At 44.6% G+C, this 21,723-nt stretch overlaps 1 protein-coding gene across 1 annotated transcript in view; it reads right to left on the reverse strand.

Moving 5' to 3' along the window:
- CPB2 (carboxypeptidase B2) overlaps positions 1-21,723 on the reverse strand; it is a 138,065-nt gene that overhangs the window by 46,813 nt on the left and 69,529 nt on the right. Inside the window, exons 6-7 of the mRNA XM_085621837.1 lie at positions 20,065-20,169; positions 1,098-1,208 (exon numbers count right to left, since the gene is read on the reverse strand). Coding sequence (XP_085477963.1) covers positions 1,098-1,208; positions 20,065-20,169 — 216 coding nt within the window. The remainder of the gene's footprint in view (positions 1-1,097; positions 1,209-20,064; positions 20,170-21,723) is intronic.

Consider the following 21,723-nt stretch of genomic DNA (forward strand, 5'->3'; position numbering starts at 1 on the left):
CTACGCCAACCAGCCATTCTAGGCTACCTTCCCCGCTTCCATTCCTATCCTAGCTTGTTGATCACTCCTAAGTGGGATAGAGTGGGCGATAGCTCATGTCGACCCTGTGAGATCACTCCGCAAGAAGCAGGTACTTGTGGGGTCCTGATACATCACACTTGAAGAGAATGCCTTGAGTATTTAATGTCACTACCATATGGAAACCAAAGCCACAAATGATGTACTTAGATTGAGTGAGATTGCTTTAGTATCTTGTTCCTGAAGTTCCAATCACAACCGTGCAGTACTTTTTATGAGGATTGCTCAGATGTCTTTGACTTTGTAGGGCTTGGGGAATTGGCCTGAAATATGACATAGTGGGATATGTTCTAATATGGTGTGGTGTGAAATGCAGGGGTGTGGTGTTATATGATGTTAAATAGCTTGGTATAGTGTGATGCTGTGTGACACTATGTGATGTGGTATAATGTGGTGTAAGTATGATGTACTGTGTTTTTGGAGGTTGTGTTGCTGTATTGTGTCGTGAAAGTGTGCAGTGATGTTGTTTGGTATGGTATATCCTTCTGTGTGTAGAGTTACTTTGTGAGTTCTCCTATGTTTGGGACACACCTTGTCTGACGAATGCGCATGCTTTCCTGGTGTGCCTCCATACCATCCAATGTCTATGCCTCTGTCGGCTTTGAATGTGTTTCCCATGTTCAGGTCCAGGGAATGTATGAGCGAGCAGATGCAGGGAAGGGCGTGCGAAGACTAACATTAATAAACTTAAAATGCCACAAATTGCCCCAAATGTACTTTTTTTCAAGGCTTCCAGTCATTTGCCAAATCTTTTCTTACCGGCACAACCATAATGGCCACATTTTGACCAATTTAAGAGCCAAACACTAGAATGCTGTACACAACAACTGGTATCAGATGTACCATCAGACAACTTTGGTTCAAATGCAAATCAGAGCATGCAGGACAAAAAGATAATTATAATCATTTAAGAACATCTACCTCTATAGAGAGAGAGAAAGTATAGCTCTCCCCCTGCTTTATCACAGCTGTACTTTTTATGAGAACTGCTTAGCCTGCAGCAGAAGTCACGCCCTTACCGTTGTCCAGGTGTACTCGTATCCATCCACGTTCATCACAGGCATGACGTAGAAGTCAAGGTATTTCAGAAGGTTATTCATACGGGTGTCTATGTTATAAAATTCTGTTGCCTGTATAAAAAGAAGATGCAATACAAACATACACATGACTGGTTTGCTGCAACACAATCAATGACACGTTAACAGAGATTAGACAAAGTGCATGAGTATGTGGAGGTATATATAGAGGTCAGTTAGATGTGTGAGCCGTGGGGAGCTCACAGCTATTTTACAAAGCATTGGCTAAAGTTCAAAACACAAATGATTCATTTATTGCTGTGAGGCGACTTCCAGGCACCTTTGTAGTGGGAGGGGCAAGTCATGGGGACCTACTGAGTGTTGGCACCGCGAGCCAGTTGAAGGTTCATTGCAGTCTATGCCAGGACACGGCAGGCACAAGGGGTCCTTTTCACTCACCCTTAAGTAGGCCATGCGTAGTGTATGGTGCGGTAACTAGCTGCAGGTAATTTAAGTCCCTGCTGAAAGTATAACATCTCCATTTGCAGACGTGGGAGGAGGAAGTCCCAGAAGGTGGAGCCTTGTGTAGTCTTTCTTCTCCCAAGTTTTTGTAACATGGTATAGGGTCGGATGGAAAAACGGATGTCAATTCACCAAGATGACAGGGAGTGACATCCGTTCCTTTTAACCAATGAGATCGCAGGTTTGACCCTTGACCTAACCCTAAATCCTTAAAAGCCTCCTAATTTCTGCAGAGGAGCCCGGGCAATGGGAATGAATGGAAACTATGGAGAGTAGTAGATAGAAGTGGTTACTTTCTATTTCTGCCCTCATGACCTCTGAGACAGGTAAAACAAAGGGGCCAATTTGGGGTAACAAACGCTTCCCCCGGAGACTCATAATTTACACTTATAGATGGAGGCATTTGGGAAGAAGAATGCTAGCATTTAGTCAGTCGGTTGTGAGAGAATAGCCCTGCTACCTTGGCACGTCACAGTGGAAGGTCTTGTGTGCCGAGGAGAATGATTTACAGTTTATCAGCTCTTAATATGTATTCGATACTAAGCAAACAAAGTAGGATGATGTGGTTTGATTTATTCAGATCAATAGATAAAACAGGCAGAAATGTATTTTTTGTGTTTTTAGGTCTCGCCTAGGCAGCGCGCATGCGCTTCTTTAGGAGATGACCTTTAGAAATCGGTCATCTCCTTTTCAAGCACACTCGTGCTTGTGGTGGCATCCACCTTGCAGGAGCGAGCAGCGGCGCGCCAACCACATGTTTTTAATTAGCATAGCTGCACGCCGCTGCTCCCGCTTCTGCTAGGGGCAAGCTAGCACAAGCACAAGTGCTTTAAAACAGCAGCGGTGCGCCGACTATCTTTTTGTACATTTTAATTAGCATGGCTGCGCGCCGCTGCTCCTGCTCGCGCTAGGGGTAATCTAGATTTCATTTGCCTTCGCTCTGTTTATGGATTGGTGTGGATGTTTTTTGTTTGTTGAACCAAACGCGCTTATCTTCTTGCGTTCACCCTGCGGGAGTTCGTCCATTTGCCGTACTGCAATAGGCATAGTACATTTATTATTTTGTTTCTTATTTACCAGTTTTATTTTCTTAACAAATGATTATCATTTATTTATATAGATTTTTTTATTAAGCACAGGGAGAAAGGGAGACTCAAACTGCCCCATAGCCCGGATCAATGCGGTACGGATCTAAGATGATGCCGGTAAATGCTGACCTCTGCTTCAGCATTATGATTGTTGTTGGGGGTCTGCATAACTTGGGTTACCAGTTTCTTGTGTTAAAGACGTTCCTAAGCTGTGCACTGCAGTCGTGTGTATTCAATAGTAACTGCATTACTCGGCTTGTTTAAAGACGTTGTAGTTCTAGACTAAAACGTTCACTGAGGTGACAAAGCTTCTGACTTGCAGAAGTTGGACTGGGTTTGCCCTCAGAAACCTGTGTTAGAGCAGCTTCATACTGAAAGAGCTATTCGGGCATCCATTGCTTACAGCCCGTAGAAAAGTTCAGAACACTCGCAAACTTCGCTGTTTGTCTGAAGGTTTAAGACACTGGAACAACCCTGGCCAACTTGTTGGACCCTACTTTCGTATCAAATTCTCAATGCAATCAGAAATTTACATTTTGCTTCTTTCATCCAGTAGGTGGCGAAGTGTCGAGTTGTGTTTTTTCATTATTTTACCTTCCACGAGTGTAAATTTAATTATGTACACAAACATTTAAGTTTTTTTTGTTGTTGATTTTTTTATCCTCTAGAATAATGGGACCTCCATTACCCCCCTTCAGCCACCCCACACCCACCTCATATCAGTGGTGGAATTAGATGTAAATTATATTTATACAAAAAAGAATTAGGCTGGAAATAGTCCTAATATTTTCCAAGTGTTTTTCACAGCTTTCTTGTTTTCAATGGTAAATTCAGGCGAGAATAGAAAACAATGAATCAGTGTATAAAATAGTTTCTCTGGTCGTAGAGACTTTTCTGCAGGTCTGAACACTCCACTTATTCAGGGGAGGGGCTGGCACTCAAGATTAAGCACACAAAGGTCTCGTTTTTTCAACCCATACAATGAATCTGCTGCACTAAAAAGCGCACGAAGAATAAACTGCAGCGCAGGAACCAAGCTGTACCATTGGTGTACATGTGCAATGCACATGTTTGCTAGCCACATTAATCCATTGTGTTAAAGCTACATACACAAGAATAATTTGCCGATATCATATATCCTTGTGCAAAACCCTGTGTGCATAGCACTTTTTTCAGGTTTCTTCCAAGGCACCATGCTTTCAGAGCTGCCCAGCACAGTACAATGGTTCCTTGGCTCTCCTGCACCGCACCATGCTTATTCAGCCCCCCCCCCCCATCTCCCCCGTCAATAACAAATCACAGCGCCTTGCTTACATGGCTCCCCTGGCCTGATCCATGGTTTATGAGCACTGAGCTCAACACCAGCTTACGCTGAATAAAATGGCTAGTTGTGAAAGTCTCAGTGCAACGAAGCAGGGAGACACTCTGTCCGGAAGTGCTGGGCTGCATGCCCGCAGGAGACTCGGGTGCCCTGTGTAGGCAGAAACGCTTAGGATCCTGGCCACCCCCTGCAGTCAGGATAATCACAAAAAGAGTCTCCACAACCCCGCCAGCCTCTTGTGTGTCTGTGGGCCACTCAAACTGCCAACATACACTGGCACTTAATTCAACCCACTAAAATATCTCACAGGTGTTGGAACGTACTATTTACCCTCCGAGTTGCTTCACCGTGTTTAGAACCCTTGATTTGGAAGTTTAACACAGATCTCTACAGCAAGCAGACACTTAACTTTGTTCCTGTGCTTGGAGCTTTATGCAGACCCATGCCACCTCAAAATGTAGGTGTCAGAAAGCACTTCATTGGCACCTTGTCTCAAACTGAATCTGTTTTACCTTGACCTGTGTGGAACTTAAATGCTTTCGCACCTCACCCCTAGCTGATGTCCAAGGTGACGTCATTTAAAGAGAGGTCATCTTCTTAAATCTCGCCTTCCAGATAAACTCTAAAAGTAGGCAACTCTACGCCATTCAAGCAGTCCAACCCTGGTAACCTGCCTCTTGGTATTTATTGTAGCCCTTCTTTCTATTCCTTAAACAGCAGCTTACATCTCAAGTTTTAGCACAGCAGAGAGAGCGTAAACCCACCATATGTAGTGCACTTTATAAATTCTGCTTCTCACTCTCTCGGCAGCTGTTCGTCTTATGTTAGCGTAGTGGTAATGCTGGAGCTTTATTAGAGTCCTAGCTGGTTGGCTGGTAGACTGGGTTGTTGAGCCAGGTGGCAGAACCCCTCTCCTTCTAGGCATGTGGGTTCATTCCATGTGGGCCAGGCTACGACGGGTGGAATGTCTCAGAGTGTTCGTTAGTAAGTTCCGTCATGCTATGGCCATGGCTCCCGCTCTCTGAGTCCAAACCCCGGCCAGAAGCCCAGTTTGGCCAGGCTGTTACAGAACCTCTTGAGTCAGTTTTTGTGCTTCCTGCATATTTTTCTTCCTATAACCTGTCCTCATTATGGGGAGATAATCAAGAAAAGATCAGGTTGTGGTGCCTGTCACCTCTCTACAATATTGCAGACAGTTCGGTATAGGTTTTGAGCCAAGATTTGTTTCTGAAACCCACTACCCTCTTATGCATTAAGAGCTGCAGAAGTGGTGCTATTAGTCACCTCCAACTGTGCACGTTAGAGCCCTTTAAAACCTCTGGTATCACTGTTTGCATTAAAATGTGGCTCTAGTTGTTTAAAGATGACCAACCTGCCAAGTTAGACACTATGATTAAAAAATGGCATTAGATCACAAAAAATATTACTTTCTTCATGTACCTACACTCTTCAAGCATTTTACTGGCTTCTTGATTTAAGTGATTTTAATTTCGAGAATGGTAAATGCTGCAGTGGAGCTGATGTTTACTTCACCTCCTTTGCTAAGCAGTCAAATTCAGTTCTTGCTGTACTACAATCGAGGTATTTATTTTGGCATTTGCACAGCATATTTGGAATGCAGGCACTATCTCAAAGAAATCTAAAAAAAAATTGTCAGCACGCTTGTACCATGAGTTACTAGATTTAAAAAAAAAAAAGGTTTTTAGTTCAAGCCTACTAGACTGCTCAAACTGTCTGGTTGCAAAAGACAGATTGTCAGTTTGCCAGGAACGTACAGTAGGCTTAAATCCTACTCATTGGTTACCATTGGTTGGCTTTACCGTCACTCATATGTTTTCTTCTTTATCAATGCCTTGCCTCGGTGCAGTTAGTGAAGGGATTATTTTAATAGCATTATTTGTATTCATCGTTAAATTCCTTTAGGTTGCAGACTTGCCCTATCTGGGCATCAAGTGCATTTCCAGTGTTCATCAAATAGCATGGAAGCCCAATCATAGGTGTGTGGCTGTTCACCAGGGGCACAAAAAGTAACAGTAGCTGTTGTAGCACCTAGGATAATGTGCTTCATGGCCAAATACTTATACGGTCCCAAAGGCGAGACCTGTTGGCTATGCCAATGCTTGTTGGTCTTGGCTGCGAGCCCTGTATAGCTGTGTTGCACTATCATGGCAAGGACTAGATTAATGCAGTGTGGCAAGATCAACAGTGACAGGTTCCTCATATGTGATGGGGGCGATAGATATCATTCTTTCATATTGGTCAATTGGGGGGTGAAGTTTTTTGAGAATCAAATAGGAGACCTCTGCCACAAGAGCTCTGCTCTGCTATTGGAGAGTACAGTGGATGGGCACGCTGAGCTAAGTGCGCTTTATCTGCCCAATTTGTGGTGCTCCATCTTTACATTTCTGTTAGGAATATGACATTTTCCTGATGACCAAAAGCCCTGGTCGAGGATAAGGTGTATCTGGGTGTCATCTAGACTCAGATGTCCCTTGTGCTCAGTCTAGATGAACGATCTGACCAACCCCGCTGCAGCTCTATCATCTAGAGTCCTTGTGCCCAGGGCCGGACTGGGAACTGAAATCAGCCCAGGCAAAATTTGGCAGACCAGCCCCCGTCAAATTTGGCAGACCAGCCTCCGTCCAACGCATAGCGAGCGAGCGCAGCGAGCTAGCCCGACCGCTACTAGGGGGGGTTTGGGGGGGGTTCTCCCCCCAAGAAAATTTTGGAAAACAACCGACCAAAATGGTGAATTTTACAGCACATTTTTCATTACATATTCAATTGTATCAACTTTCAAACCACAGTAAATAGTAGATGATGACCTTCAAGAGCACCAGGATACCCACCCAGTCATATGTACCCATAGACATTCTTTCAGAGAGCACCAAAAATAGGCACGAGTAGTAAATCAGAGAGAAATAAAAGTGAGACCAGCCCCCACATGGTGTGTAGCGAGCAAGCACAGTGAGCAACCACTATTAGGGGGAGTTTGGGGGGGTTGAACTTGTCCCCCCCTCACAAGAAATTTGGGAGACACAAAGGCCATTTTTCATTACATATTGGATTGTATTAACTTTTAAAGCATAGTAAATGATTACCTTAAGGAGCACCAAGATACACAGTCATAAAACACAGACATTCCTACAGAGAACACTAAAAAATGAAATGTCGAGCACAAAACATTACTTCCTGAGTAGGTGTACAAGATTGAAATTGCATACATTGCTGCCCAGAACTCTTTAAGGGGCCGTACTGGGATGATCACAACACCCTTCGGACCACTCTTGATTTTGCTGTGTTTTAGGCTTTTTTTTTGTTGCTTTTTAAGACTGTTTCAACGTCAACTTTACAGAATAAAAACTACATTTTGATTTTTTTATTTTGTACGCTGACACACATTAAGCACCGACATGTGATGTCACACATGAGCACACAGGCCACTGAGCCCAGGAAGTGTGGAAGTGTCACACATAAGCACCTAGGCACTGACTCAGGCCTGGTGGTCACACCAGGCCAGTAAGCATGCAAACATCACACATAAGCACCCAGGCCAGTAAGCATGGAAATGTCACACATGAGCCTCCAGGTCACGGAGGCCAGAAACTATGGAAATAGCACACATAAGCACCCAGGCCAGAAAGCATGTAAACATCACACATAACCACCCAGGCTGCCAGAAGTCATGGAAATGTCTCAAATGGCACCCTGGCCAGAAAGCATGAAAAATTAACCCAAAAGCCCTGTCCTTGACATGACACATGTGGCAGTTGAGACCCGGAGGTATCATAGCGCTTTACATGAGGAATATCACTCGAGTGGGTGGCACAATAAGTGTTGCAAGCCCACTAGCAGCATTTCATGTACAGTCCCTCCCTGGGTATATGCAGAACCACATTTCTAGGGACTTACAAGTAAATTAAATTTGCCAATTCAGTGTCAGCCAATTTTACCATGTTTGAAAGGAAAGAGTGCAAGCACTTTAGTACTGGTTAGCGGATGGTGGTAAAGTGCACTGAGCCCTAAGAGCCAACAAAAATGGCCTTTTTTGATGTAATAAAGCAGATCGAACCGGATTTTAATTTGGAGGAATCTGAGGCCAACAAGGACTTAGCTAACCATGTCTCAGCAGTCAGTATGAACAATATGTATCTAAAAACATTTTACATGTGCTAATGGCGCTGGGACTTTCTGTAGCTTCTCATTTTCCGCCCAGCTGTTTCAACGTCTACAATGTGCGCATCTGTAATTCACATGCAAACAGTGAACGGTCATTGGGGTGTGGGCAACATGCCGGAAGATATCGACTGGCTTCACAAGCTGTACCACACCCTGATCATGGAGAAGATCTCAGCTACAGTAAACCACCAGCCACAACAGTTTGAGAAACAATGGGGCCCCTGCTTGAATTTTCTCACAAATGCATTTTGAGAACTCTTGCCTGAAATATCTACGAGTGCTGCACCTCACAGGCCTGGGTTACTGTGCAATGGACCTGCTCCTAAAGGGCAAAATGGATCCTTTATCAAGCTTATGAGTGAACAGAGGGAAGAAGTGGTAAAACCTTGCTTAGGCCTCTGATCATATGGCAGTTCGAGGCCACTTTATTAACATGTGACTCCAGACTCAGCTTCTCATTGAAGCTGACCCCCAAGTTACGCACTGTCTTCACAGGGACCAGAGGTGTGTCCAGGGGAAGAGACCAAACATTAGAAGGCAGAGCCTGCGGCACTTTGCCCACTGCACAGTGCAGAATCTCAGTTTTAGCACTATTAAATTGCAAAGCATTATTTTTCAGCCAAGACACCATTTCTGTCATACATTTGTGAAAAATAGTTAAGGAGTCCGCATGATACCCCTCCAGGGAAACAATCAGTTGTGTGTCATCAGCATAGTTGACCGCCCTTATCTCTCCTTAGTCTTACAAGGTACAGTAAAACACACTCTCTTTCTAAATGTTATCACTCTAAAAAAGTGCTTTTCTTCCATGTAATGTCCCTTTGATGGGAAGAGGAGGTTTCTAAGGTGGGAGTATCTAGCAAGTGACTCTACTCTGGCTCCCTCTATGCGAGCCTTCAGGGAGAAACCCTCTTCATTACTACCTCCACCTGACCCCTGACTGTGCAGCTCACTCCCTTACAGACTTGATTATTCACTTTTCTACCACCCCTCTACATTACACCTTATCTCACAGCTGACCTTGGGACCCAGCCCCATATCAGCCACCATTCAGTTCCACTTTCATTATTCCCAGTAAAAAACAAAAGTAAAATCACCTTCAAATTTGAAACATTGAATATAGCAGTAAATGTAATCAGCATGCATGTTAAAGTATGCTCTACAGTTGTCCTACTCACATGACTGTTAATTAAATAAACAAAAACAGAAAGGCCCTGACAGGGCCGGCTTTAGTGCTGGTACAAAAGTCTTTTTGACCTCTTTCTCTGTAGATAACTTACCAACCACCCTCCAACAGTGCTCTTCATCTCTCCGTAGCCACTCCCCCTCATGGCCTCCTCCTCAGACTCCCTAACTACCACCCTCCACCAGTGCCCCTCATCTCTCCATAGCTCCCACACCCCATGACCTCCTCCTCAGATTCCCTCACTGCCAACCTTCACCAGCACCCCTCATCACTCCGTAGTTTCCCCCCACCCCATGACCCTCTCATCGCATTCCCTCACTGCCATACTCCACTAGTGCCCCTCATTTCTCTGTAGCCCCCCCACCCCATGACCTCCTCCTCAGATTCCCTCACTGCCATCCTCCACTAGTGCCCCTCATTTCTCTGTAGCTCCCCCACCCCATGACCTCCTCCTCAGATTCCCTCACTGCCATCCTCCACTAGTGCCCCTCATTTCTCTGTAGCCCCCCACCCCATGACCTACTCAGATTCCCTCACCGCTCCCTCCACCAGCGCCCCTCATCTGTCTGTAGTTTCCCCTCCATCCCGTGACCACCTCCTGGGATTCCCTCACTGCTCCCTTCACTAGCGCCCCTCATCTCTCTGTAGTTCCCCCCCTACCCTGTGACCTCCTCCTCGGATTCCCTCACTGCCACCCCCACCAGTGCCCCTCATCTCTCTGTAGTTCCCTTCCAGCCTGTGACCCACCTCCTCCTCAGATTCCCTCACTGCCACCCTCCACTATTGCCCCTCATCGTTCTGTAGTTCCGCCTGCCCCATGACATCCTCGTTGGCTTCCCTCACTGCCACCCTCCATTAGTACCCCTCATCTCTCCTGTAGTTCCCCCACCTCATGACCTCCACCTCGGTTTCCCTAACTGCCACTCTCCACTAGTGCCCCTCCGCTCTCTGTGTTTCCCCCCACCCCGTGACCTCCTCCTCTGACTCCCTCACTGCCACCCTCCCTCACTGTCTGCCACCCACACCCTTCATCTCTCCGTAGCTCCCCCCACCCCATGACCTCTTTCTGGTATTCCCTCACTGCCACCCTCCACTAGTGCCCCTTATCTCTCCGTTGCCCCTCTCATACCCATTCCATTCGTTGTATAGCACTACTCATATCAGTGTAAGGTGTCACAGTACTTAACATAACAGCAGCACACATTATACAGAGACAATAAATCAAAATCAGTTTACGCGAAATGTCACAAACTAATGAGGATTACAAGGTGTGGAAATCACTTCATCCATTCTGGTGGGCAGTATATTTTACGGGGGTTTGGTCGGGACTCGGAGAAGCACAAAGTCAGGATTTAAAGAGTACTCCAGTGGTCAGGGTTGGCTTTACTGATAAAAATGTATAACTGCCCAAACAAACTCTTATTAGTAACATTAGAATAATGAAAGAATGGAGAAGTTCTAACTACATCACAACACAAAAAAGCGAAGTTTGTATGCATTTTTTTGATGACAGGTAATTGGTCACTTTCTTATGTTAACTTCTGAACTGCAAGTAACACAAGGATATCTGTGACAGAGGTAGTAACCCACTGAGCTATTCCCATAAAATTCAGTTTATCTGCATTTACGAACCACCAACCGACAAATGGTTGCTCTGCAGCAGGATCGTAAATCACAAGTTAACAGTTTTTATTGTTGTTGTATATCGGTGGCAGATTCACTGCGACTGCGAGGGCTAAGGAGGCTCATGTTTGGTGGGCCTGGCGGCCCACCCTCTAGAACCGGGCCCGCCTGGTAGGTAGTGGTGCAGCCTGCTAGCATAGCCGGAGTCTTGCTCGCAGCCTCAGGCACAGGCAGGCCTGGCAGCCTGTGCCTGAGGCTGCGAGCAAGACTTGAGTCCGGCTATGCTAGCAGGCTGCACCACACTACCTACCAGGTATGGAATGCATTCATCCTGACAAAACCTTAAGACTAGATAGGTCACGTGAGGAGGAGTTGGTATAGATGACATGAGTGTGCTATTCAAGCATCTTCGCGCTGTCTTTAGTAAATGATTATCAATGCAGAGACAACCTGCAACGTTGTTTTGCTCGACAAGTTTGCAAGCAGTTTCATATTAGACAGTCGTTAACATGCCTTTCTCACGCCACTATTAAGTATTAAAATGAACACTTCCTAACTTTCTTTAAAAAGGAGTTCATTTGGTCTACTATTTCATTTTACCTACAAGCTTCACAAATGACCATGCCTGCAAACAAAAAGCACTACCCAGCGTTCGGCAGTCCAGACAGGGGAAATTAAATGACGGGGTGCCACTCTCTTTCCTGGCTGTCCCGCTGTCTCCCTCTTTGGCCTTGCTCTGAATGCCTACCTCGCCTCAGTCACGCGCACTTTCCCAATGCGCATGAGCATCAGCAGCAGACCCCACCCTAAAAAAACAGCGGCACGCAGACGCGGAGGCGGTGACATCTGCGCGATGCGCGCCGCGTCTTCTACACATCATCATCATCATGGTCAGGTGACAGTCGCAGGTCAGGTCAGGTGGTGACGTTCCGTGACCGTGACGTAGGTGTGTAAGTGAATACATTATAATGAGTAGGGCCGGGCGGCGCCGTGGTGGCCGCCTGATCAAAATTAAATAATGTATTTGAAATCGGCGCAGCGCTGCCAGCATGAGAACCGTGCTCACACCAGGCCTCTCCGACATTCCAGCGGCCTGATTGTGCTTAATGTAATGTAAGCACTGTGTTGTGTTGTTGGTGCCGATTTGGACCGACCGTGACTGGCGGTCGGTCTAAATCGGCCCCAACAACAGAACCGGCCCCCCGGTCACAAAACCGGCCCCCAACCCATCCAGCCTACCGGGGGATTGCCCGGTGCCCGGAATGACCAGTCCGGCCCTGCTTGTGCCCAATTAAACAGTATCAAGAATGAGGACTAGAAGGACTCTTGGGACATGATCGTCACTTCCTGTTGAACTTCAGAGAAGAATGGTTAAAAAGGGGCTACCCTTTGTTAGCGTGAACCAGGGTATTCAAAGATTAGAAAGATTTCAAGTGCATTGTGGCTCAAAGTGAGTTACAATGTTTTTTCAGCATTTTACCATTAATTTTATAATGAAATCGCCTGTGTTTAATCTATCCAGGTCCATCAAAAATGCAGCTCGCTAACATACTATTAATGGGAAATTATGAGTTGCAGGTTTCTTCAATGGACAATACTATTTATTTGATATTTTAAGGACAATGAACTACGTTACACTGCTGTAGTTCACTCTCTGTTATTTATGCACATTGTCTAAAGCATGGATAATTAACTTGTAACTTCCTTAGTACAGGAAAGCACATGGAGGCATTTTGGGTAGTGAAATCAAAAGACCTATCATTTTTTATCATGCATTTATTTGGGTGTCTGCAGAGCCGCTCTGCCACTGTATAATCACTTTCAAAATATTTGATGGATATTGAGTGAAAGGGTACAAGTGTGTAGGGTCAGTCAGGTGCCTTGATAAATTAAACCGTGATGCAGATGTAAGGCTTATGAATGATGGGCAAGGAAGACGCTTTCATGTTACCCCCATCTGTAAGCCGCTTTGAAGACATTTTTTAAGATCTCAGCATGTATTAGGCAGATATGGTCCAATCATGTACAGCTTAAAGGACCAAGGCTTTAGATTTTTCTGACATCAGCAAACAACTCAAGGCCTTTAATCCCAGCTTCATGTGATCCAACTATCACAGTCTTTGAATTGTCTGTGCTACATGGCTCTGGTTCCATTAAGCTTGCATGTCGTTTTCATTGGTAACATGGAGTTGCAATGGTCCACCCGTGAAGTTCCTACAGCTTAAACTAATCCAACTGAATGATGCAGAGCCAGCCAGGGAATGCTTCCTAGGGGTATTTGCAAGTGATGAAAAGGGCAAAATGGAGTTGATAATCACCCCAATATATTGCATCTTCTGAATGACCAGGTGAGAGCACCAGATGGATTGTAACCAGTTAAAGACAAAGGCAGGTAGGTCAGTAGAGCCAGGAAGAAAATCCAAATTCCTGAATGAATTCATGCCCAATGTGTTTTAGTAGATCCATCTTTGAAAGAACTTTCTCTAATACCTTATTCCTCTCATGTATGCCTCATCGAGATAGTAAGCACTATATAAATACAATTACATCCATTTAGATGTATTTGAGATTGATTTGCATGTTCTTACATCATTGAGATTGTTGTATGTTGTGAAGTTTATCCAAGCCTTGGTGCCAGAGTTGCTGGAGTTCTAATGTATTCCAACCAGAGTGAAAACATCCTACCTTTGTGCTCATGACTTTTTAGCAGTACTTTAGGTGATAAATCAACTCATACTCCAGAAGGTGGTTGTGAGTTAGAAGCTCAGATACTGTATGACAGAGTAAATCGTTAAAATAAGAATCAATGTCAAATCTGAGCTAAACTTTGCAAAATGTATGGGTTTCAATTTAGAGCAGGAAGACCAGAGTCCTTTAAACATTGATCAATGGAGATATCCAGGGTAACCTAGCTCCCTATATAGCTGACATATGACCACGAATGTTACAACTGGACAGTCTCTAAAAGGTACAGTAATTGATTTAACACTCGGGTCTATGGCCAATGTTAACCTACTGCATGGATCATGATGATCTGCAGTGTTTTTCAGTTCAGCGCTCTGTCCTCCGATGACCCACAGGGTTCTGCAGTTCACAGTATTGGGGTATGAATGTCATTTTAGGGAAATAAAAGCCACAGTGCATCCAGAGTTCTGAGATGTGTGTGAATGTAATACCTGGATGCCCCATTAGCTGAGGGCATTTAACTGAAACAGGTGAGTTTGTTCCCAAAATTCTACCATCCAAAATGATTTTAAGTGAGGTGCCAAAGCAAAGCATGGAAGTGGCTACCGGTAGACGGAGAGAATACTGGGGAACAATGATATGTTTTGTTATGTTCCTGACCTTTCATAAAGTGCACAAACTCATGGTTAGAGTCTCTCGGTGCTAGACAATAAGAAAGCAATGTAGAACCGAGTAAATGAACTATCCCTTAGAAAGCTAGCAAAAAGTCTGGGTACTGCAAGTGTCTGGAGTTCTGGAACCTCTTGGTTCTGATAGCCAGCGATAAGGGAACTAAAAACAGATAAAGGGACTAGTAGTGACGACACATAGCAGAGGTTAGTTTTCAGGGTGCCAAGAATTGCTAAGAAAGGTGATAACATCAATGGCTGACACTCAAGCGCCTTCTCAACCTTTAGTCCCCTATATCTTAGAAATGGCCATCATGGTCACAGCTTTCGGTGTAGGATCGCACTCACAGAGATGGGATATCCACAGGTCAGGGTGGAAGTAACTGGGAGCAAGAGAACCCTATTTTAAGATTACTTGACACAAATCCTGTAACCACGATGATATGGAAACCATAAGTCAGGGCAGGAAGCTTCCAGCAGTTCAATTCACAAAGTGGCTTTAAGGGAATTGAGTCAGCAGAAAATCCCTGTTGTTCCTCTTAGGCTCAAAATATGAGATACCAGGAAGGCTACAATCCTAATCAAACAATGGGCCCCAGCCCAGGTGCACACTACTCAGCTGTCAGGCAGGTGTACAGGGTACACTGAGGACGGAGTGTAATCCCACCGGCAGGTGCTCTGGAACATAGTCTACTTGCTTGTGGTGGGTTGATACTATTTCTTTAGGCTCAGTCCAGGTCAGGCTGCAAATCTTAGTAGCTTCTGCGCAGGCCCTTTTTTTTTTTTACACAATTCTTAATTGATATTGTAATACACACAAGAAACTAACAGTTAGTGGGCATCAAATTTGAGAACATGTATACAGCAAATATTAAAGTCCTTCCACCGATCAGTCGGGCACTCTAATTCCTTGAGTTGGTCCTCCTTGCAGGTCTCAGTCAGCTTGGCCTTGGCTCTGTCCTTCTCGATCAGGGTAGCCAGTTTCCAAATCAGACAGTCCAGTTGTTTATCATCTTAGCAAGGAGCAGCAGCTTCACCTTAACATCTGTTCTTATGCTTAGCTCTAGCCTAAAGGAGAAACGCCACAGGGGTATCATATTCCTGGCACAACATATCTTTAACCTGATGCTGCACGGCTACTACCAGATGTTCAAATTAATAAAAGGTACTGGTTCCAGAGGTCCAGTACTTATGGGAAACTAGGAGATTTGTCAGGAAGGCAGTGCTCACTCAGGTGTGCAACTTTCAAATATCAACTCTCCAGCCAAACAGATCACGGAGTTTCTTTGAGGGTGTATACCCAGGCCTTTCGCAATGGAGAGAGAAGGAGCATAATATGGTCACTAGGATGTGGCTCAGCAGGTCACTGGTCAGATACCAGACATGGAAGGAGGCTGTTGCTCGGCAGATTGACATTTTCCCTGCAAGTGCACACAATATGTTTTGTTCCTGTTAGTGTTGCCGAACCGATGTATTAGTTGAGTGGGTATTATTAAACTTGGAATCCAGACATAAGTGAAATTACTAAGTGGACTCCAAGGGGCAGTCCCCAAAGGATACTCGAAAGACAAGAAAGCCAGAATGGACGTAAAGTTCCATTTTGAGACATTTTAAGCATACTCTCTTGAAGGACACCATGCATGCAGCACATGGACACCATACACATCTAACAGAACCAAAATCATGCAGCACACACTCTCCAAAAGTGTACAGGTAAAAATGCCTCAGCCTTTGCATATCAATTCAGGAAACGGGGCAGGAGCCAGCCTCTACCGTGAGTTAGGGTGAACTTAGGGTGCACCTCTAGGACAACAGTGTAGTAATCTGCTTATGGTGCTCACATGCATGCACATACAGTGGTCTAAAATGTGCTAGTGCCGACTGCGAGTGGCAGAATTTCAGCGCTGTCCCCACAGTGTAGAAATGTCATTCCTATCTAAGTCAATGCGCTACTTGACTGTTAAACCTGGCATCCTTGGCGTGGTTTTACCCTATATTTTTGCCTCTCCCTCCTGTATTTTTGCTGTGTGCTGAATCTCGTTTTTGCTGGTCTGGATGATTAGGGCACTTTGCCACTGCTGATCAGTGCCAAAGTGCAAGTGCTCCCTCTATAAATTGTGAATATGGATTGGTGTTTCCATGATTGGCTTGTTTGACTTACTACTAAGTCCCTAGTACAGTGCAATGTGTGTGCCCAGAGCCTGTAAGTCAAATACTGCTAGTGGGCCTGCAGCACTGATTCTGCCACCCACACAAGCAGCCTCTCAAAGGGGTCTCAGACCTGCCACTGCAGTGTCTGTGCGCTGTCTCCACATCCATATCGACCTGGTAAGTACACCCACTTGCCAGGCCCTAACCTTCCCTTTTATTACATGTGAGTCACCCCTAAGGTAGGTCCGATGTACCCCTGTACGTAGGGTGCAGTGTTTTTGAAAGGTAGGACTTGTACTGATGTGTGTGACATGATAAAGAACTACAGTGTATTTCGTTTTTCACTATTGAAAGGCTATCTGTCCCATAGGATAGAATGGTAGTTTACTTAAAACATCTTATAAGTATAACTTCCCATTGGGACAAGATGGAAAGGTGTAGTTTAGTATGCATGAACTCAGAATGTAAAAACACAGCTTTTAGTAGAGATGATTTTTATAGATTGTGTGTTTGAAAATACCACTTTTAGAAAGTGGGTATTTTCTTGCTTAGCCATCCTGTGTGCCTCTTCTGGTTTGTGGATTGACTGTCTGGCATTGGGGTGACAGAGGCTGGGGATGTGCATTCACTGTAGACAGCCACTGGGGGGGGTGTTTCCTGCCTCTCCTGGATGAGTCAGGGCTGGGCTGCATTTAAAGTAGGGGAGGAGATTTCCTTGCACCTGAATGGGCCTGGTCTGCTTCCAAAATGCTGTCTCCACCTCCTGCGGGGAAGCTGGACCGGAGAGAACAGAGCTGTTTTGGCTGACTGCAGAGCCTCTCTGCCTCCAGAGAACAAAGGAAAATGCTGTATAAATATTGGGGCTCAGACCCCAGAACTTTAGAATACTTCTGGTCTCAAGAGGTACCTCTGCCAAGGAGAAGAGCTGGGAAAGCTGAAGGAGAAGTATTGCCCCTTTGCTGTGTGCTTTCTGGGGTTGGCCTGCAGTGGTTGTTTCTGTCAAGGAGAGGATAAAGACTTAGCTGTGCGCTGTGTATCCTGCTTGAAGATGATCTCCAAGGGCTTGAAGTAGAGCTTGCTTCTTGTTCTGAAGTCACAGGGACACAAAGACTTCAACACCAGCTCTCGTGAACTTCCTTGCTGGGAGTTCTGACCTTCCAAGAAGTGCCTGTTGCTATGTTGGGCCTCTGGAGGTTGTTCTGCTGTTGGGAGCTGAACAAGTGATGCAACTAAGAGAAGCATGACGCATCCGCACCCGTTTCCAACGCATCGCCGCTGAAGAAACCGACGCAGCGCTTGCACGCGGCTAGAAAAATCGCCGCACACTAAATCCTGTGCACCGATCTTTGAAGTCCAAGTTCACCGCACCGATTCTGATGCAGGCCCTGCTGTGCGGCTGCAAGAATCAACGCATCTTGGGCCCACAGCTGTAGAGACCAACACAGCACCGTTGCCTCTGCTGCATCGAGAACCGACGCATCTCCCGATCCCCATGCATCGCACCGGGGCACCAAGTCTACAAGAACACCGGGGCCACAGTAAGAAACCGATGCATCATCTTCCCTTCAGTAAGGAACCAATGCATCACTTCCCCTGCGTGGCAGTAAGGAACCGACGCATCACCTCCCCTGAAGTAAGGAACTGATGCATCACATTCCCTGGGGGTAACAAACAGACGCATCACCTTCCCTGCAGCCGTTTTTGTTTATGATTGTGATACATCCAAGGTACTTTGTGTTGAAAGTGTTGCATCTATAGTTTTTATGGACAGAACTGTTCTTACCTTCTAAAAGTCATATTTTGATTATTGGATATTGGATTTTTGTAATTTTGGTCTTGTTTGGGTTAGATAAAGATTACTCATTTTTCTAAACTGGTGTGGTGTCCATTTGTAGTGTATTCACTGTATTATTGAATGTGTGCACAAATGCTTTACACACTGACTCTGAAATAAACCTGTCTGCTCGTGCCACGCTACCAAGGGGGTGAGCAGTGGTTATTTTAGAAGTGTATCCCCCTTAACCTGACTAGGAAGAAGGGTCTCTATTTGGACAAAGATGCAAGCATTTGCCAACTAGAGACCCACCATTTCTAACATTGACAATGATGAGGCATCATCTGATACTATGCAGGTGACAACTATAACGCTGACTTCTCGACTATCAAAGCTCCACTCTGCCCAGCGATTTCTCTCTGTCACTCATTCTCTTAAACTGGACTCGTCCACTGTCTAATAATAATATTAGGAGACCCCGTTAAAACTACTTTGAGAAGCCTCTCACCTACCCTCCTTCCCAGGATCAGAGGTCAAGGGTGCACTTTCTTCCATTCTGATATCTTGATTCTCCACGTGCCACTCTATCACACATACCCACTCTCTGAATCACAGGTACCTGCCTACTCTACGCCCGTCCAGTCGGTGAGCCCTTCTGATGACCAACGAGACAGGCGTGTCTGCGCTGCCACATTCGATTGGCCCTAACTTTGGTTCACAGGATGGTGAATGATGAAAGTGGAGAGGTTCGTGGATCAGGAATTAATACAATTCAGTGATCCTTTTAGTGGATACTCCAGGTTCCTGAATGAACGAACCATTAAAAAGCAAGGTGGTGGGGCGGACTGCAATATTACAAAGACATTAGCACAGTGTATTATTTTTTAAATTGCAGGTACAGGAATGACTCCTTTGCTAGGCTGAAACTAGTTCTACCATTTGAATCCTCACTCCCATTTTACTCCAATTTTCATACATTTGAAGTAAATACTCCCTTCATGTAAATTCTAAACACTTTTTATAAATACCTGCAATGGAATACAGCAATAGCAGGCAATTCTGATAAGTACAGATAAGGTGTAAAATGATTTTTTATAATCACTTTTAACATCTAAGATTCCAATCGGCTTCATACAAGAGAAGGCGAATAGACCACTGAGTGAGTACACACTTGCCTAACAATTGTCAATCTAGTCTTGCTGTGAGTTACAAAGAAAAGTACAATCTATGCAACAGGTGGGATATGAGATTACAAAGACATACTGTATTAATTTTGTTGTTTTGTACTTGCAGATTCTCTCTATTGCTTTGATGTATGCACTGGTGTATGTTGGCAGGGGTGTTCCGCATGTCGGTGAGTGTTAATTCGTCTGTTTTCGAGAATCGTTTGTTACAGATGCTTTAGCTGTCATAATGCTAGAATGTATGCAAAGTCCTTAATATATTTTAAAGGGTTTGTGCTGCATAATATGTACCTTTACCTCTAGAAGTGAAGACTATAGCACATTACGAATGAAGCGATGTCCCCTGGATTACCCAAAAATGCAGCATTTGTCGTGGCCCATACAGTGTTTAAAATCAAGTGTGCAATTGGAGTGGAAAATATTTTGTTAAATATTGATTTTCAAACTCTGTGAAAGTGGTTAACATTAGAATCCAAGGTTCTTCATGTGCATTCCTTGCTCTCATTAACATGGCATTGTTCAAAATGTATCACAGTTCACTATATTATTTGTAAATGCACAACTAGAGGACAAGTCACGATATACTCACGTGTCCTACGAACCACATACAAAAGGCAGGTGACACCCACTCTCTGGCGTGGATTCCACAGTCAATCCAAATGGCGCCTTTTGCACTTTTCTCTTTACCAGAAAGCTAACAAATAACCGATTATATACAATATTAGCATGAAGGAAAACTGTATGGCACCGTCAATGAAAAATAAACTGTACCACTCGGATACAAAATGTGTGATGAAGTAAGCGTGAGTGAGTATATGTGCCGTGCGTGCATGTGTGTAAAAGCAAATGGAATATAAGCACAATAATCACACATTCAAGCCAAAAGTATCCACAGGCACTGAGAGGTCTGTGCAACAAAAGATGTTGGAAGCACCATCACTGGCAGAGGGGACAATCGAGATGCTACCTGCTACACAGCTGCATTTACACATATTGCAATGTAGGTTGCACTAGGTCAGTGCACACCACAGGTATGTTCAACTGAAATGTGTATCCATCGAGTCGTGTAAGCACATTGTGCCTACATCTGTAATGTTAGTCCAAAATGCCCAGCTCAGCAGGGCACTGTCATTCAATTATTTTTGGGGATTTCATCCATAGTAAATGGGTGGCATGGTTGATGCCCCCCTTCAGACCCTCCTCAGGGAACACCAGATCCCCCTATCAGATTTCTTTGCAGAACACTCAGGATCCATGCCTATGAACATGCATGAGGGGGAAGCAGTGCTTTTCATGTGTGACCAGTCCACTCAATGTATGAATGCATGGCCGGCACATGTTTCGTCACAAATGCGACAAGTGCAGTAAGAACTTCAGAGTTTCAGAATTTACCGTATACAAAAAAGTGCAGGAATCGGTGTAGAAACACCAGAGCATGAATGTTATTCCCCATTAACTTGTAATAAGCTTTATTCTGTGGCAAGGTTTACATTTTTGCAAATCTGTTAAAGTTTCTGTTTACAGAAACTCATGCCCTCCCCTACTGTAGGCACCCCAAATGCCTTTTCTACATCATTCACAAATTTATCTCACACATTTACCAGCTACCTCATGAGCAGCTCCCCCTCTGTCTTATGAATTTTCTTAACTAGTATCATCTGCCTTTGAACAGCCTTTCCCAACCACTGATACAAAACACAAAGGCTCAAAAGGGAAGCAATGTAGTTTGTTTTGGTTAGCTTTAGCCCTTGGCCAAATCAGAGTCAAACTTGGGCACTAGATATTTGTAGACTTAAATCCCAGGGAGAGTTATCCATGCTCCCTACCAGCAGTTCAGTGTAAAACAATAAAACGAATCTACTTCCCATTAAACAATATGCATCTATTTTGACAGACATCTGGCTGATTGACACTTGCTTATAATGGATACAATAAATGCTGATTCTCTTAAGATTCAAGTTCTCAAATTTATTTTAGGAGGACAACACATCTTTGTGGTTCTACTCTTGGTTCTCGACAGCTGAATGAAATGGGCTAAAGTATCCGACAATGATTATTTGTTAAGGGGAAGCCCATAACCGGATGGTCACATGGAGCTTCTGCACTATGGACCATGTTAAACGCATACATACACCATTATCTTCTGGACTTTTCTGTCCAAATGCAGTCACAAATTTTCACTGAGCATTGTGTTGCACCTAACCTTGTCCAATCCAGGTTCTCAGAGCTGACTGTAATGTAGTGCTTC

The sequence above is a fragment of the Triturus cristatus genome, chromosome 8 (assembly GCF_964204655.1).
Source record: "Triturus cristatus chromosome 8, aTriCri1.1, whole genome shotgun sequence".
Lineage (NCBI taxonomy): Eukaryota > Metazoa > Chordata > Amphibia > Caudata > Salamandridae > Triturus > Triturus cristatus.